The 19,297-nt window shown below is 43.3% G+C and overlaps 1 protein-coding gene across 3 annotated transcripts in view; it reads left to right on the top strand.

The window, feature by feature from the left end:
* SLC9A7 (solute carrier family 9 member A7) overlaps nucleotides 1-19,297 on the top strand; it is a 148,879-nt gene that overhangs the window by 110,283 nt on the left and 19,299 nt on the right. For 2 of the 3 annotated variants that reach the window (XM_025468893.3, XM_049107720.1), the window contains exons 13-15: nucleotides 1,486-1,545; nucleotides 5,693-5,756; nucleotides 14,917-14,999. In XM_025468893.3, coding sequence (XP_025324678.1) covers nucleotides 1,486-1,545; nucleotides 5,693-5,756; nucleotides 14,917-14,999 — 207 coding nt within the window. The remainder of the gene's footprint in view (nucleotides 1-1,485; nucleotides 1,546-5,692; nucleotides 5,757-14,916; nucleotides 15,000-19,297) is intronic. The other variant, XM_025468894.3, reaches the window with a different exon arrangement.

Here is a 19,297-nt window from a genome sequence, read left to right as displayed (position 1 = left end):
CTTATTTAGCTTCTTTACTCAGTTTCCCCACCGATTTAGATGGGGACAGTAGTGTAAGGATAAAATAAATGTGATAAAGAATTAAATATACCATCTGAAAAAGAAAGAAAGGTACAATCTGGTGCATAGTAAGCATTGAGTCTATGTTAGCTCTCAATTATTATATGTAATATGTATTGTGTATAATATAATATTATCATCACCAATAATAGCCTTAGTACTGCTACTATTGCTATTTTTCTTATCAGTGAATCTTACTTTAATGGAGTCCAGCTTGCTTTTCTGGAATTTGTTATAATTTTTCAATTCTACAGTAAAATAGTCTGGTATGAGTCACATTCTGAGCATGTGACTTGTTAAAAGTACCGTGTTAAAAACCATCCCATTCTCACTTGCATATTCTGGGGGATAGCCATAGCACAAGAATATGGGCATTATCTAGCACCATGTTTTTCCACCTTGTTTTCATTGTTTCCCTTCACGGAGCCCTTGGAAGATGTTTTTTCTCCGATGACCTCTTCCAATGAAATTTAAATACCACAGATCCACTGTATACTTGTTTATGTATTATCATGCTTTAGAGGGCTATAAACCATTGTACTAGCTAAAACTTTTTGTCTCACAAGAACCAATTTTCACACCCATGGGGCCAATACCACCCCTAATTTAGAACACATGAGTTAACGCAGTGGTTCTCGATGGATGGCAGTTTACCACCCAGGGGACATTTGGCAATGTCTGGAAATATTTGGTTTGCCTCACCTAGGGTGGGAGGGCACTACTGGTATCTAGTAGGTAGAGGCCCAGGCCCAAAATGTCAGTAGTGCCAAGATTGTCAGTAGTGCCTGCTCTTAGTACGATGACAAAGTTCCAATGCACCCTGAATAACCCAGAAATTGTGAAGACAGGTAAAAATGGACCATGTTAACTCTAAGGTGCAAGAGAAAGAGAATAGCAGAAGTTGGGTTCCTGACTTCTGTCAAAAAAAAAAAAAAGGCCATCTTTGTCTTCTTAAGTATTGTTGCTGTTTTCAACAATATGGTGCTTTTTGCTCTTTCTGTCTAATATGTGTCAAATTATGTGTAAATGCTTCAAATATGTGTTTAGTAGCAACTTTGTTTTCTATTTTTTGTACAGATGTATCTTGCTTTATGAAACAGGTGACCTGGAAAATTGTATAAATGCACTTTCTATGAGTTGCATACATTCCTTTGATTTCCTTACATTATATTTTGAGAGGCTTTATCTTCATTCCCAATTGATCCTCATTTGACCTAGCTCCTAATACTGTTGCTTTAAGTTTGAATTTAGCAGCAGTTCTACCTCCCTGGGTTTTAGAGAATGGGGACAGTATAAGAGGATACGGATTTATATTCAGAGTGAGCCAGCCTATTCTTTGATGGACATGGTCCAGGTCCTGTGCCCAGAGCTCCTGGCTCCCCTGTTGTCCCCATAACACTCACGTTCCCTTCTTCTGCTGCCCAGAGTTGGCGTCGAGGAGCCCTCCGAAGAGGACCAGAATGAACACCGCTGGCAGTACTTCAGGTGACACAAGGGCATCCTCAGAAACAAATTAACCGGGCCTGGCTCTTCTCCTCCTTCTAACCTGAGATGTTTCTCTTTATGCTGTTTTGTCCCTTTCTTGCTTCCTGTGTGCGCCAACCCCCTGCCCCTTTTAGCAAAGGGGCAAGAGGTCAGGTCAAGTCTAATCCCTTTTCCAGCCTTTCTCTGGGTTGATGGATGTGTCGGTGTCCCTGACATTCTGTTCTCTTTCCCTGAATATTGGACAATGTGTGTCAACACCAAAGCCGAAGTTGGCAAGTGTCTCCTTTCTTATACAACTGAGCTTAGTGTCGAGAGCAGTCCATTTTCAGAGCCACAGATACTTTTTCCACAAAGCCTTGTTTATGATCTAGTAAACAAGGCTTTTAATTAATTCATAAAGAAAACTAGAATTTTATATTTCAGCCATGACTAGGGTATGGCTTATATCATCTTAATTAAGTACCAATGCTATTTGAGTTTTTTAAGTATGTGTTTGTGTACTCATACCTCATGGTCAATCAGAAGGTACAAAAACAGTGTTTAAAAAAAACAGAAGATAAAGTCTCTTCTAATGCAGTTTGTCTCTCGGTGTCCATCCAAGTTTATGATTGGATTATGCTTAAGAGCGGCGACATTGGGCAAGCAGAGCGAAGAGTTTAATGTTTCTTTTTTCCTTCCTGTGTCTATATCAGCATGCATTGTTTCTGATCTGATTCTCAGTGCTGGTAGATAAATCAATGCAGAATAGGCTTGAGCTCTGTTCTTGCCACTGTGAAAGTACGTCACTCTCTGAGGGCAGTGGAGAGAACAGCGATGCTTATCATCGGGTATGAACGTTGCACTATCACCAGGCTCCAGATGGACTGTAATGATGTGCATATAAGTAATGGAAGCTGTTAAGTTCCCTGGGTTTACACTTTTTTTTCTACTGTTTAAAATACACACACACACACACACACACACACACACACACATTCACTTTTTGGAGGCCTGACTGTAGGTAGCAGATAAGTTGCAGAGGAGACCCTTTCTTTTGAAATATCCCACCTTCAGGAAGGAAGGTCCTGTGGGCAAAGGACAAGTTATTACCCTGGGGATATGTGAGAATTCAGACTGTGACCTGGTGTCCAAGGTTTTACATGAAGGTGTGTGTCTCCTAGTCCTCGAATTATTTAGGGCTTCAGCCATTCACGTTTTTGCAAAATTATCGGTTAATGTAGAACACTCCTAAAATTCCTGAGATTTCAATGGCATTTTGGAGGCAGCTAATCAGAATGTACTTATTATCATATTAGAAGGGAAATTATTCATGTTCTTTCCAGATTTATTCATTCCAGAATGAGCACATTAGTTTGACTGCTTTATTTTCTCACTTGGTGTGAAACCAAATGAAATGTAAAAATGCACTTCCTTAGTCGTATTAGCCACATTTCAACTCAGTGTCTGGCCACATGTGGCTCTTGGCTGGCACACTGGACAGCGCAGATCTAGCCCACTGCCATGGTTGCAGAAAGTTCTACTGGATAGTGTGGATCTAGACTTACTCCCAAGTTCCCCCAAACAAAATGCTGAACATTATGAGTTTGAGATGAAGTTAGGGTGGCCCTGCTTTGGTGAATTGATGAAGTTATTTCAACATTTTATATTTGTTGTTTTGAATTCTGGCCTGGCCACATGGGCCCAAGGAAAATAGAGGAGCTCCACTGACATTGCCAGGACTTGCATGAAAATAGTCACAGCCTAGTCTTCATAAGCAGTTCTTGTCGACCAGAATTGAATTCTTGTTAAACAAGAATTTTTTTCTCTCTTAATAGAGATCAGTTAAAAGAATAGAGGGGGCTAAATTTCATTTGGCAGCTTTTATTATATTTGGCTTTACTTTCATTATTGTAATACAGGGCATACTTAACCTTTTGTCCTACTCATAGTCTTCCTATTTCATCTAGGCCAGTAAAGTCAACTTGCTTTATCTTTGCTGATGTGGAAGCTGTTTATGAAAGCTAATGACACCTATTTCAAAATTCACAGTATAGAAAGAAGAGATTATTAGTGGCAGATCTGGACTGCCATATTCTTGGCCATATTGTGCCTCATGCCCTTCAGGTAACATAAACTCATTACTTCTGCCCTACAATATGGTCAGGCCTTATGGTTAGATTGAGGGCTGCTATGTCACCTGGCATTCTGGTAGGCTGTCTGAGAAACACCAGGGTAACCAGTGCTCTGCCTCTCTGAGTCTGTACCAGGGAGCTCAGCTAAGTAAATTAGTCTGCCATGAAGGGGTTTTGTGCTGCTATAGAATCCACAGAATAAGGCCTAATGTTGGATTCCTAGCTGTTGATCCTACAAATGCTGACAAAACTACCACATGGAGGACTTTTCTCTGTGGAATGTGTGTTAAGCATCTCTAAAACAGATGAAGGCTCAAAATCAAGAGCTAGGAATTCCATATGTGACCACTCCTCTCACATTTTGATACATTAGACACATCAGGTGCATTGAGGCTCTGCTGTGACTTTTAGGGGCAGCCCTGAGGCCCCTGAATTGGATGGATTTTGTGTCAGAAAACCTCTATGAGATTTGTTGCTTAAAGGTCCTCGGATAATGTCTAGTTACGAGGACAAGCCTCCAACCCTCAGAATCTCCTCCAACCTGGAAGCAGCCCCTAGACATGTAGCAAAGTCCATCCAACTCACTACAAAGATCCTATCAAACTCCAGGCCCATAGGGAGGAAATCTGGTGTCTGGTACACTAGATTTTCATTAGAACAGTGCCTGCCATAATAGGCATCCAACAAATATCTGATGAATACATGGATTCATCTTGTGGTTTTAAACTTTGCCTTCAGCAAAATACAGGACATCCATTCCCTCTCCTGCCATAGTTCCTTTCAGGGGCGCACACACCTTGGGTCAGTGCTTGACGAACCTGGAATAAAACAGGGTTGAGATTGGCTTTGAAAGGGTAGGCACATCTGTGTTCTTTACTGTTTACCTTTTCTACTAGTCTCTCTTCTCAAGAAATGACCTGGGCATCATAAGTGGGAAAGAGGGAAGGAGAGGAAGAAAAGTAGGATGCACACACGTGAGGTTTTGTGTCTGTGGACCACTCTTTGGAGTCAGCACCCTGGTAGTGGACTGTTGGTTGAGGCCAGTCGGTGCCTCCCGTCAAGCTCAAGGCAGACCTGCCAAAAACTGAGATCTCAGTTTCCAGTTCTTTGCAACAGTGGAGGGAGTGTGAGAAGACAGAGAATTTTCCTGGCCTCTTTGTTCTCTCCCCCATCACCCTGTGATCGATGTCACAGTTCTCCACCTCAGAGTGAAGAGGGTACAGGCAGAGAGAATTAACAGATGCACAAAACAACAGCTGGTGTGTTACTAAGTCAAGACAACTACCCTAACAAAAGTGTGGGATTTGTTGCAAGTGGATTTTGCCACTTTGCTTTTTCTTTCTGCCTTCAGTTGTTGATCTTAAACATGCCACCTCTCAGGTCACCTCTGTTGCAGGAGGACATGGGGCTACCTGGAGAAAACATGAATGATATGCATGCTCAAGTATTCAGGGGACATGTGCTGATGTCTGCAACTTTTATTTGGATGCATCTAAAGAATAAGATGAATAATAGAGATATGGATAGATACGTGGTAAAGAAACTCTAGCAAGATGCCAGTGGTAGAGTCTAGGTGGTGGGTATACAGGTATTCACTATAAATTCTTCCGGCACTGCCCTGGATATGTGAAAAATTGCATATCAGAAGTTTAGGGAATTAAAAGGAGGTCAGGGCAGACGTGAGGAAGCAGCAGAAAGGAAACGGTATGGGGCAGTAAGACCCCAGTTTGGATAACTGGGACCATTTGGTGCAGGAAGGCAGAGGGACAGTTGCCAGCCGGTGCCACTCCCGAGTGGCCTTGCATAGGGTGTAAGCACACAGTACTACTTGCCTCTCCTGCCCCCTGGGATCTGACATGGTACATGACCTCTTTCTCACGACTTTTGCATGACAGCCTTCCTCCTCTTTTAGCTAACTACTCCTTCCACTTCTGGAAGATGGTCAGCTTTTTGGCTACTTTCAGCCAGCATGGTTGCCATGGTCCAAGCTAATACTCTCCATTTTTCTCCTTGTCTTTCTCCCTGGTGACTTACAGAGTTGGCGTCGACCCAGATCAAGACCCACCACCCAACAATGACAGCTTTCAAGTCTTACAAGGGGTAAGTCACAAGAGATGCTTCTTCCAGGGGAAGACATTTTTAAAAGTAGCTAAAATTTATTGAGTATTTGCTATAGACCAAACATCTTTACGTGGATTCTCTCACTGTGAGTTTGACAGCAACCTTATGGGGTAGGGACTGTTACCGCCATTTGACAGATGAGAAGCTGAAGTTTGAGAGTCTAAGTGAGCCATCTGCAGTCAGAGAATTAGAAGGTTCTGAAGCCAGGGTTTGACCCCAGAGCTGGTGTTCTTAAACAACATATTGAGGGGTTAGGCTGGCCAGGAAGAGTATTCAAGCTAAGTCCCTGACTGCCTGCCTTCCAAAAATGGATATATCAGATATGTTGGCGACTGGCTCACTGTCAGTGGGTCAGAGTCTGTCAGTGGTGCCCGGGTAGGGGGAAGTGGGGATGGGGTCTGACTCTCTAGCCCAGAATCTGAGGAAGAGAGGAAGGATGTGGGTGATTAGAGCCCCTCCCCTTCCTCCAGAGCCTGGGATCCTTTACAACTGAGTTCCCCTCAAGCCCAGCAATGTCAGAGCAGCCGCCCTCACCCCCACCGCCACCCCCACCCCCAAGGGCTGAAGGTCACAGCAAGGCTAACAGCTAAGGCTTAGGCAGGGTGGTGGCAGCAGTGACAGCCTGGAACAGTGTGCCAGGGAGGGAAGTTGTACAGGCTGGGATCAGAGCAGCCCCATGGCAGCCTCGAGTATGACAAGCAGGGATGACTCCCTGCTGCTGCAGAGACTCCTGATAGAGTCTGTGTGGCAGAGAGGAGTAATCTGGCCTGTGGTTTTGCCATCTGTTCCAGTTACTGTTGCTGCATAACAAAACTGCACCAAACATAGGAAAGTGAGCAACAATTTCTTTTACTCATGGATTCTCTTCGTCAGGAATTTGGAAAAGGCATAATAGAGGCAGCTCGCCTTTGCTCCAAGGAGAGAGCTGGCGGCTGGAGTCATCCAAAGACTCATACACTCATATGTCTGGCACCTGAGCTGGGAGGACCCAAAGACTAGGACAGCTGACTGGAATGCCTACACATGGCTCCCCCACATGGCCTCGGGATTACTGGACTTCTTACACAATGACTCAGGGTTCCATCCCAGCAAGCAAGGTGGAAGCCGCATCACCGTTTCTGACCTAGCCTTGAAAGTCTCCCGGCATCACCTCTGTGACTTCCTGGTGGTCACAATGAGTTGCTCAAGCCAGACCAGATTCGATGGGAGGGGAGAGAGACCATAAGCTCTTTATGGGAGCATCAGTGAAGTGGCAGACATGGTTTTGAGCCGCTACATCACCCTGTGTCTCCAGGTTTGCTCCTTCCCAAGGCTGACGTTCTGTGGGCAGGCAGGCTAGAGGAACAAAAGGTTATGTTAAGAGCAGCAATCCGTTACCCAAATGTCACGAATTGGCCTCAGGAGTCAAGAACTGTTTTGTGCAGGATTGACTCCCCAGTGCTGAGCGCAGTGCCTGGCACCTGGGGGCGCTCGATTGGCATTTGATAGGGAGATGCGGGGTGGGGGGCGACGAGAGAGCCCCAGTGCAGAGGAAAGCTTTACTGACCTCACACATGTGTTGTCCAGGAAACTGTGTTGGGAGTTTCTTTTTTTCCAGTCAGCTTTGAACCGTACTCAACCCTAAATCCAGTCTACATACTTCAAATTCCAGAGGACCTTCTAAATTACTCTAGCCCCCAAATCAGATCTAACAAGTGTCCCAAAATGTGGTGCCATGCAGGGCCAGGGAGTGCCGCCTACAGCTTTTTCTGATTTCTTTCTCTTTGAGGGGGGTCCCATCTTGGTGGTAATGCCCCTTAAGGAACACAAAGCCATGACCTCTGAAAGAGCTGGACATCTGAGGAAAAGTTTCCAGTGAGCTTTATTGGAGACAATATGATGCCCACTTTAATGGTACTCCAGAGGGACGCCTGGCTGGCTCAGTCGAAGAGCATGGGACTCCATCTCAGGGTTGAGTTCAGGCCCCACGCTGGGTGTAGAGATTACTTAAAAAGAAAATATTAAAACAGGAATAATGGTGCCCCAGAAAACCTTTGAGATTATATTAGAAGCAGCCACTGTGTTGGGAACTTGTGGTTTCAATGAGAAATTCTTTTTGAAAAGTTGCCATTGCACTCTAGCTTGGATCAAGGAGTTTAGAAACCGAGAGTTCAGAACTGTGCACCTGGAAGCTAATTTAGAGTATAATGGGGGATCTTGAAACTCACCCTGAGAAAACCTGGGTGAAGTGTCTTTATTTCACTGAAAGGAAAATAATGGCTCTGGTAGGAAGATATGACTGCCCTATTCCAAAGCTTCCTCCCCAGGACTGCAGCTGGTCCAGATGAATTTTGTAAGAAAAACAGGCGAATTCCAGCTGGATAGCCAGGGTTTGGACAGATTTCATCTTGTCAGTTCCAGACCAAACACCTCCAGCCCTTTTGCTGCTGGCTGTTATTGTTGTTGTTGTTGTTGTTTTCAATTGCTCCTGCCTCTGGATTTAAGCATCTGTAAAAGGAAAGGCATGAAGTGGTTTGGTTGCTTTCACGTAGTCAAACTCACTATACATCTCATGAGAACTTCACATGGAGACACTGGGCTTGTAACAAGACTCGGTCACAAGCTTGTTGTCACTGGTCCATGGAAATGTTTGAGAAAGCAGCAGGTCCTAAGTTAGTGCTAAGCGTTCTGGCAGTGCCTTTAGCCTCAGCGGTGACAGCTAAGATAGCGCTCCCTGTCTGGGGTGTGGTCATCAGTGTTCCTGATGGCCCCCTGGACGGCCCTTTGGCCCAGTTGTGAATGGGCAGGTGGTGGCGACTTCTGCAGCACTCCCAGTGGCACCCAGCGGCCGGCCCTAGCCAGGAGCTGGTGTCACAGCTTCCCTTAACCTACCTCCTTCCAAGCCTCACACTCAGTCATGCAGTGGGCCCTCAGAATCAGTTCCACTGGTATTTTGAGAGTCTTTCAAGATTGCTGTCAGATTGAAAAAAAGAAAAAAGACAAACTTCAAGCTTGGTTTTCCAGGGCACCTTCTTACAAATGACTCCTGCCCTTGTACTTAAAGGGCCTTATGTCTCTTAGTCCTCCTGGCCTGACTTTCTCAGTCCAGTGAGCCACTAACAGCAGAGCTGGGAGCACTCAGTGGTCAGGAGCAACAATAAAACAGAGAAGTAAATGGGCTTCTCAATTTTTTTGGGTAAAATCCTGGGTTCTTGCAGTTTCCCCTGAAATGGATCCAGGTCACACGCTAAGTGATGTCATGAAACTGAAATCATAAGTGGGGAAAGTCCAGATGTTTGTTCCCCAGCAGAGAAGAAAGGCCAGTTCTCTTTACCTCATTTTCTAAATGATCTTCCTAAAAATAAATAGGAAAGTGACATTTGATGGGAATGAATTTCTCATGACAGCAGGATTGTTCCTCACTGGTTCTAGAAGCCCAAGAGTTATGGCTACAGAGCTGCAGAATATTAGCTCATGTGGGAGAAGGAAAGGAGCTTTTGGCTAGAACTTCTGGCTTTATGAGAGGGAAGCATAAGAATATTGTGGGCAGACTTCAGCTTCATGTCCCTGGCAAGTTTGACTCATTAGAACAAAACAAAACAAAAAAACTCAGTTGCTTTGTTTCTCTGGAGGTCTTGGTGACTTTGCAACCAAAACAAAAACAACCCCAGATGGAGGCAAGCTGCCTGGGCTTGGGGGTGGCCTCCCACCCCATTCAAGGGGGACTTTTTTGTGCCAGACAGAGATATTCACTTCCTTCCCCAAGTTTACAGAAGAGCACTCATTGATCAGCCTGCTTTGGAGTAGCTAGGAGCACAAATCTGAATTTATCCTGGCTTTATCATCTCAGCAGGATGGAGTCAGAAGCAGGATATTAATAGAATGTGGAGGAGACGAAAACATTGTGCTTGTAGTGTATGTGTGCACAGGCGCGCCTGGCAAGCACCACACACGTGCATGCAGAAAATCAGCTCTTTATAGTTGCATTGACTTACAACTTTCTAGTCCTTCCCCAGTTTTACTCTAGGCTGAAACCTGATACGCAATCACTTGAAATCTTTAACTTCAAACAGTTGCTGAAGGGCCTTTTCTTAAATTCCAGTAGGATGCTTTTCTTTTTGTTTTTCTGCTTGCCACCCCCTCGCCTTGGTCCCTGACTTCCCTTTTGGCTATTTTTTTTTCTTAGAAGTACAAAATTCACATTAATTTATTCATTCATTTGACAAAGGCTTACTGAGCACCTATTATATTTCAGACAATCTTTGGGGCTCTGGGAATACATCTGCAAGCAAGACACCACATCCTTAAGGGTGTGGTGACAGTGCAATGAAGGGTACAGATAAGGGCAGAGAGTGCCAGAGGTGAGGTCAATAGACCTGGCCTTGCCGCTCACCTCTGAGTGTCCCCATGGACCAGCAGCCTGGGCCTTACCAGAGAGCTTATAAAAATGCAGACTGTTGGGCCTCACCCAGACCCACCCACTCTGAACTCACATTTTAAAGGGGTTCCCAGGAGGGTCATGTGCCCATTCACAATTTGAGAAGCCCTGGAGTAGGCATTGTGGAGCTCTTGATTCCCTGTTTTCAAAACCTATTACTCCCTTGTGAGAGTTGTAGGCTCCACCATCCCAGGGACAAGAAAAGGGCACAAATTAGGTCACATCACTTATTTGTTCTTTTGCTCTGCATTAGATTTCTAGGGCCACTGTAACAAACTCCCACCCACTCAGTAACTTCAAACACCAGTCTTACATTCTGTAGGTTAAAAGTTTGGTGGGCTCCGCTGGTTTCTTTGTTTTAAGGCCAAAATCAAGGTGTTGGTGGGGTTGGGCTCTGGGGGAGAACCAACCCACTGCCAGGCTCATTCAGATTGTTGCTAGCATTCAGTTATATAGCTGTAGGACTGAAGTCCTGTTTCCTTGCTGACCCTTGGCCCAGGGTCAAGCTCCCCTCCTAGAAGCACCTGCTATTTCTTGGTTTGTGGACTCCCTCTATCTTCAAAGTGAGCAACAGTGGGGCAAGTCCCTGTAACATGTTGAATCTTTCCTGCCTCTTCTTCCACTGCAACTCTCTCTTTTACCCTCTTCATCTACTTTTAAGGGCCTGTGCAATTGCAGCAGCCCTCCTGGAAAACCTTAAGTCCATCTACAAAACGCCTTTTGCCATGTCATGTAACATCAGGCTCCTGGGATTAGGTCAGAGAAATCTTTGTGGTGTGGGGAAGGGAAGTGTTTTGCTCCATCTCTGGAAAAAAAAAAAAAACATAAGCTGTTGTCATTACTGTAATGAAATTTTAGCTTTGAAAATTTCTTTTAACAATAAGAATGGGGATCCCTGGGTGGCGCAGTGGTTTGGCGCCTGCCTTTGGCCCAGGGCGCGATCCTGGAGACCCGGGATCGAATCCCACATCGGGCTCCCGGTGCATGGAGCCTGCTTATCCCTCTGCCTATGTCTCTGCCTCTCTCTCTCTCTCTCTCTCTCTCTCTCTCTCTCTCTCTCTCTATCATAAATAAATAAAAATTGAAAAAAAAATTAACAATAAGAATGGAATGAAATAATAACTCTGCCCATAAATCATTATTTATTAGTTCTAGCAAAAAGATTTCAAAAATAGGACCTTTTGTCACTCCTCAGTTCTTAAATTTGCTTTCTTTTACTTCATCACATTTGTCACCATATACGTCTGTCCGTGTGTCCTCCCCTCTGGAAACATGCTCCTTGGGGGAGCAAGTGCTAGTCTCATGCCCCTTTGTGTTTCCAGCACCCAGCGTGGTGCCTGGCACACAGTAGATGTCTAGTGAATACAAAAAATAAATACACTCATTGTGATATCCTCGAAAAATGAGGATAGGAGCTAAGGGGTAGGAGAATTCGGGAGATGTTTAAGCAGCTAATAGATAAATAAGTTCTGGAGAGCTAGTGCACACCAAAGTGAATATAGTCAACAATACTCTTATTATAAACTACAAAGTTGCTACTATAGTAGGTCTTAATTGTTCTCACCAAAAAAAGAAATGATAACCATGTGATAGGATATAGATAGTAGCTCATGCTACCTTGGTAATCATACTGTAGTCAATAAATGTATCAAACCAACACACTGTACACTTTAAACTGACACAATGTTATATGTCAGTTAGATCTCAATTTAAACCTGCCCAGGGTCATACAGCGAGACAATGGCACAGCTAGGAGTAGAGTAAGGATCGAGACCCACAGTTTGTTGACAAAGCCTGTGATAGTCATACCTGTACCTCTTGGCATGCTCTGTTGCCTTTGAAACATTTCTAAGAGAAGCCAACCTTCTCTTGTATCCAGCCTCAAAAAATGAATACGGATCAGCCAGGTAGGTGTTGTAGGTGGGAGAAAGCTACCGTTGGAAAGGCTGTTCCAAGTTCTAAAAGCCCTGAGCTGAAGACATGGGGTGTAAGCCCTCCTGTGGGAATGCAGGTTTCGGGGAGGAGTGTGGTGAGAGAACAGGTCCCAGCTTTTTCTGTGGGCAGCACCTGAATGGAAATCCAAGGGTCTGCACGTAAGCCTGGGAAGGGGGCTGCGTCTTGTAGGATCAGCCTGCCCCCACACTGACCCCTGCTCAGCCCTATACTGCTCGGAGCAGGAAAGGGGCCCAAATCCCTTTGGGAAGCAGCTGTTGGTTATCTTCCTCTTCTGGGTCAGCTTAACAAATGAAACCCAATGAGTCCCATTCCACAGCCCCTTCCTGATTTCTCCAGAGTCCCCGTATGTGGATTTATCTCTGTTTTTCTTATACCTAGTCATACTTCTGGCACCATCTCATAAAATAAGAAGTTGCTTAACATCCCCGTTGTGAAGCTGCACTTTTTATTTGCTCCAAATTTATCCCTGGTCACCTTTCAGCATTGACATCATCTTGCAGCCTCTTATATTTCCCTTTATCTTATTTATGGCCTGCAGGCATGGCCCTTGGTCGCCTGTGAAGACCTTTTGTTTGCCTTTGAAAAGAAGCCTTTTGGGGCACCTGGGTGGCTCAGCGGTTGAGCCTCTGCCTTCGGCTCAGGTCATGATCCCAGGGTCCTGGGATGGAGTCCCACATCGGGCTCCCCATGGGGAGCCTGCTTCTCTCTCTGCCTGTGTCTCTGCCTCTCTCTCTGTGTCTCTCACGAATAAATAAATAAAATCTTTTTTTGAAAAAAAGAAAAGAAACCTTTCCTTTGCTTTATGCATTGTAATGGTCCTTCTTGGGGCTTATCTAAGTCTCCTATAGAGGTGAGGTGGCAGGGCCTAAACTGTCCCAGGTGATGATAGCGCATTGTGGTTTGGCAGAGGTTAGGATGACAGGGTTGGGGTTGGTCATTTTTCTTGTTTTAGGGGAGGAGCAGATGCAACTGACATGGGGGGTACCTGTCTTGTGCCTGGTGGTTTATAGTATCCTTCTTGACGATGTATGTCACCAGGGTAGTTTTTTCTTTAATAAGCTTCTATGGGCACTTAGAACCACGAGCTTAGAGCCTATCCCTTTGTAATGAACCATTTAATTTTTCCATGAAGGTATCTGCCCCTCAGAATGCTCACCTGTGACTTTAACACTCAGTCGTGGGGCATTCGGAACCCCCCCTCGCATTGTCATTAGGCCAGCAATTGATTACCTGAAGGAGTGATCATGACCTGCAAATAGAGACATTTCTGTGCCTTCTTTCTTCCACACGATTTCTAAAAATGCGAAATACAGTTGGTCCCTGGGAACTCTTTCTCTCTCTCTCTTCTCTTTTTTTTTTAAATTTCCTCATCCATAGAAGGGCCCATTTAAACAAGCCATGTCCGCATCTGTCACTAAACATTCTTCAGATACCATAGGGACTCTGTTTTTAAAAATAACCTTTGTTATTGGAAACATGAGAAATTGAAACAGTGCTTGCTAATTTCCCTCCCATTACTTGTTCCTACACTCAAGCCTTTCAGAGATCTCTGATGGATCCATGCTATCTCAGTTACAGATGGAGCGAACGCCCACTGCAATGTAGAACTCCTTGTAATAGTGGCTCATTTTGCATTTGGCTCTTGTCAGTGGCACCTCACTTGCAGAGCTGCCTCTCCCTGGAGCATTCAAGGGAGAGGCAACTGCTTGTGCTTCCCAAGCAGTCTGTACTTTCGGAGCTGGTCACCTGACAACTCAGAATTCCAACAGTGCCCTTCAATCACCACAGCCAGTCCACTCTTTAATATTAACTGTGCTGCTTACAATATTTGTACAGAGCCTATTTCCCAAGCCTCCAAATGAATGTTAGATTTTGAAAGTCATTTTGCAAATTAAATGACAGGGACATTTGAGTTGGAAAAGGATGAGAGGAGTAACCGCTTGAGGGCAGCTAAAATACCAGAAATGCGGGGCACCTGGGTAGCAGAGTGGGCTGGGCAGCTCAAGTCCTAATCTCAGGGTCTTGAGATCAAGCCCCACATTGGGCTCTGCACTCAGCGTGGAGTCTGCTTGAGATTCTACCCCCCCTCCCACTCCCTCTGCCCCTCCTGCTCATATGTGCTCATGCCCTCTGTCTCTGTCTCTCTCTCAATAATTAAATCCTTAAAATAACAGAAATGCTAGTTCTGGCCCCATTTTCCCTGCTCACTGCCCCCATCTTACTAAAGCTCTCAGGGTGTCAAGTTGCCGTACCACCTGGAATGCAATGTAGGTGCCTTAGTAAGGGCCATCAAGAATCCTAGGCGGATCGTCAGGGAATGACCAAGAGCATGACTTCCCCAGGCCAGCTTTGCGGAGGCCTGGAAAACTGGTTTTATGGAAGCTCTCTTTAATATTCCCTATAGATTAGTTTTGGCCTGTTAGGATCTATACTATGTTAGTGTAATTAATCTACTAAAAGGCACTTTGAGGAAACTTACAATAAGAACGCCAAAAGAAATTTTGTACTGCACTGAGTTGAGCTGCCCACAGATGTATCCCAGGCTTTTTACCTTGGGGGTTGATTTGTCTGCCTTTTGGATTTATCCACTTTCTCTCAAGATATTACCTCTCAGCATATCTGCAACTTTAGTGATACAGGATGTATGTCTCTGAGCTCTAAATCTCTAAAAGTTATGGTTAAAAAAGAAGCTTCCCTCCCCTCCCTGCACACCCCATTTCAATCCCTTTACTGCAACTAAGCATCTGTCTTCTTGTTTGTTCCTAGGATGGACCAGATTCTGCCAGAGGAAACCGGACAAAGCAGGAGAGTGCGTGGCTCTTCCGGCTGTGGTACAGCTTTGACCATAAGTATCCTTTAGTGGCTTCCTTATATTTGTGAAACATTGATGATGAAATTCTCTTGTTGTCAGTGAACAACTTCTGATAAGTAAGTAAAGATGTGTGCTTGGTACAGGGATAGTCAGTCCTCTCTTGGTCCACATGCAAGATTATTCAACCACAGGTAGTCCTGGAAAGAATCTCTTTGGCCAAGAGTGTTTGTACATTATTAGGGTAGCTAACCCACAGCTTGCTAGATTCAATGTGGCTCTTCAGAACTGTATGTCCAAGGGAAATAAGCCTATGTAGGTGAATTAGTTAAAATTACACAATGAACCATACTGTGGTCAGGAAGGGTAGTAGAACTTGAACAGTTAATTCATATTGGTAATTCAATATGGCCTAACTAAGATAATTCCTATTGGCCTAACCAAGTCTGGACAAGTCTGATCTATGCCTTAACTGGGCCACATGCAGAACAGACTCTGTTCTAGTAGATTCACTTGTTCTCAGGTGAAAATTAAAAATCAAAAAGTTAAACTTCCATAATTTAAGTTGATATAGTGATCAAATGGGTAGGTAGTTCATATACAGTCTTTGGAAACTTTAAAAATGTTAAAAAATTTTTTATTAAAGTGTAAGATAAATATAGAAAAGTACACAAATCTTAGATGCTCAATGGATTATCACAAAATAAACATACTCATTGAATACCAAGAAGGTAAAAAACCAAAGTATTCAGTTATTCTCATGCCATAACCCAGTTACTACCCCTTCTCCCTAGATGTAACCAAACTCCTGACCTCTAGCAACACCTAGTAATTTTACCTGTTTTTTGAACTTTGTGTGAATGGGACTACAGAATATATATTTTTTAGTGTCTGGTTTATTTGGCTTGACATCATTTGTGTGACACATCCATGTTGCCATGTGTAGTTCTAGTTCATCCATTTTCATTGCTGTATAATATTTCATTATGTGAATATACCATAGGGATCCCTGGGTGGCTCAGTGCTTTAGCGCCTGCCTTTGGTCCAGGGCACAATCCTGGAGTCCCAGGATCGAGTCTCACGTCGGGCTCCCAGCATGGAGCCTGCTTCTCCCTCCTCCTGTGTCTCTGCCTCTCTCTTTCTCTCTCTATGTCTATCATAAATAAATAAATCTTTAAAAAAATGTGAATATACCATAATTTAATTATCATTGATTGTTGATGAACATGTAGATTGTTTCTAATTTGGAGCTAGTATGACATTTTTGTACGTGTCTTTTGGTGCATGTGTATATACATTTTGTTGGGAATATACCCAGGAATGAAACATGCATAGATTCAACTTTAGAAGGTAGTGCAAAACAGTTTTACAAAATGGTGGTACCACTTTATGCACACCTCTAGTGTATGACAATTCTGGTTGCTCTACGTCATCACTGACCATTGGTGTTGCCAGTCTTCTGAATTGTAGCCATTCTATTGGGTTTATAGTGGTATTTTATTGTGGTTTTAATTTTCACTTATCTGATGACTGATAAGGCTGAGCATCTTTCCATATATTTACTGGCCATTGGTATGTTTCTTTATGAAGTACCTGTTCAAGTCTCTTGCCCATTTTTCTTTTCTTTTTTTAAATATTTTATTTATTTATTCATGAGAGACACAGAGAAAGAGGCAGAGACACAGGCAGAGGGAGAAGCAGGCTCCATGCAGGGAGCCTGACACGGGACTCAATCCTGGGTCTCCAGGATCACTCCCTGGGCCGAAGGCAGCGCTAAACCACTGAGCCACCCGAGCTGCCCTCTTGCCCATTTTTCAATTGGGTTGTCTGCCTTTACTATTTTGTAAGCATTCATTAGGTATTCTGGCTATATGAGTATTTTGCTAATTATTTGTGATAAAAATATCATCTCTCCTTGTGACTTGCCTTTTCACTTTTACATAGAATCTCTTGATAAACAAAAGGTCTTAATCCAATTTATTGATCTTTTCTGGATAGTAGTTTTGTGTCCTCTTATAAAAATCTTTGTCTATCCCAAACTCATGAAGCCAGTTTCCTCTTATCTTCTAGAAACTTTATTATTTATCTTCTGTGCATCTATTTTTTTTTTTACTGAGTGCTGGACATGGGTAGTGGAAAAGTGTAGAGATCATTTGAGATGCTCTGGCTGAGGCTATTGTCCTTCAGAGCTAATTAACTTGTTTCTGGTCAGTGGCTAGGCTAGGGGCATTAGCAATTCCAGGTCACCATAACCCAATCAGGAATGAGGGTGACTTGAAGCTGGGAGTCATTTCCCGTGAAGATTAGTCTGTTCTCTGTTGTGGTTTTTTTTCTAGGATTCTAAAGTAGAGCCTAAGGTGTTTACGTACCATCTTCTTCAGAAGGATGGGACTCCAGTTTTCATCAGATTCACTCTATCTTCTACAGCAACATATACGTGTAAAGAGAAAGTATCTGTTAACTGAAAATTTCATATTCTCTTCTGTTATCCCCAAAGTTGAGAAATCCTGTTCTACTGGGAAAAGCAGATGATATTATGAACTTATAGAAAATTTCAAAGAAAATACAGGCCACAATTTAAAACTTCATTAATAACATCCTTTTAATCAAAAGTCAAAGGCGGGATCCCTGGGTGGCGCAGCGGTTTGGCGCCTGCCTTTGGCCCAGGGCGCGATCCTGGAGACCCGGGATCGAATCCCACGTTGGGCTCCCGGTGCATGGAGCCTGCTTCTCCCTCTGCCTGTGTCTCTGCTTCTCTCTCTCTCTGTGACTATCATAAATAAATAAAAATTAAAAAAAAAAGTCAAAGGCTTGGAGGGGGAGGTAAACTTTACTATGTAAATAATAGTTTGGGGATGACAGAAGGCAACATTAACGAAGCCTGAAGACCAGATAAAACATTTTCTATGTTCATATGAGACTAATATCTATCATGTACAGAGAACTTTTAAAATTCTATAATAAAAAGGTTCACAAAATATTTTAAAATTAATAGGCAATTAACAGAAAGAGAAAAAACAAATTACTAAAAAATACATAGTAATCAAGAAAGCTAATAGAAGAAGCTAATTTTGTCATGCATTAGACTGAAAAAAAAATCCTCAAGGGGTGCCTGGGTAGCTCAGTGGTTGAGCATCTGCCTTTGGCTCAGGTCGTGGCCCAGGGTCCTGGGATCAAGTCCCACATCAGGCTCCCCATAGGGAGCCTGCTTCTCCTTCAACCTATGTCTCTGCCTCTCTCTGTGTCTCTTATGAATAAATATAAGATATTTTTTTAAAAAAAGATTCACTCTATCTTTGTGAGTCTGACAGATCCTCTGCCCAACTTCTCAGGTGCCTTTTGGGGAAATGTGGCTCACCAAATGCCAGGCTCACCTCTTGGGCTTCTTCCTCCAGATTCTGGCCCTCTTTGCTGCCATGGCAGCATTCTGATGCCATTAAGCAGACGATTTTGTGGTGTTTTATTTTGCCCAGATTTTCTAGTTGTTTTCAGTGGAAATGATGACTCAAATTACCTTGTTTGCTATTAACTGAAATAGAACCCCCAGAGACTTTTAAAAGCCATATGTACTTTGTCTACATTGTAATTCAGATTGCATGTTACTCCCTGGGCTTGGAAATGATGTAGAGAAAATTGGAGAGAGTTCACAGAAGACTGACAAAATGCTAAAGTGATAAGAAATTTATTCTTATGGGCATTCAGTACTCCAGTTTCAATAATGGATAGATTGTTCAGACACAAAAGGAAATAAGGAAACATTGGATTTGAACTACATTTTAGACCAAGTGGATCTAAAAGATATACAGAACTTTGCATCCAACTGCAGCAGAATACACATTCTTCTCAAGTACACATGGAACATTCTCCAGGAAAGATCATAAAACCAGTCTTAGCAAATTTAAGAAGATTGAAATTATATCAAAGATCTTTCCCAACCACAATGGTATGAAGCTAAGAAAACTGGAAAGTTCACAAATGTGTGGACATTCAACCGCACGCTCCCGAACAACCAGTGGATCAATGAAGAAATCAGAAGGGGAATCAGAAAATATCTTGAGACAAATAAAAATAGTAAAACAGCATACCAAAACTTATGAGATGCAGTGAAACAGTTCTAAAAGGGAAGCTTATAGTGATAAGTGCCTATGTTCAGAAGAAAGGAAGATCTCAAATAAACAACCTAACTTTATACCTCAAGGAACTAGAAAAAGAAGAACAAACTAAGCCAGAAGTTAGCAGAAGGAAGGAAATAACAAAGGTCAGAGCAGAAATAAAGAAAAGAGACTGGAAAAACAATAGAAAAGATAAACGAAACAGAGTTGTTTTATTGAAAAGATA

This window comes from Canis lupus, chromosome X (genome assembly GCF_003254725.2).
Source record: "Canis lupus dingo isolate Sandy chromosome X, ASM325472v2, whole genome shotgun sequence".
Lineage (NCBI taxonomy): Eukaryota > Metazoa > Chordata > Mammalia > Carnivora > Canidae > Canis > Canis lupus.
The sequence above is the reverse complement of the archived record's forward strand: the minus strand, read 5'-3'. Positions and strand labels throughout refer to the sequence as shown.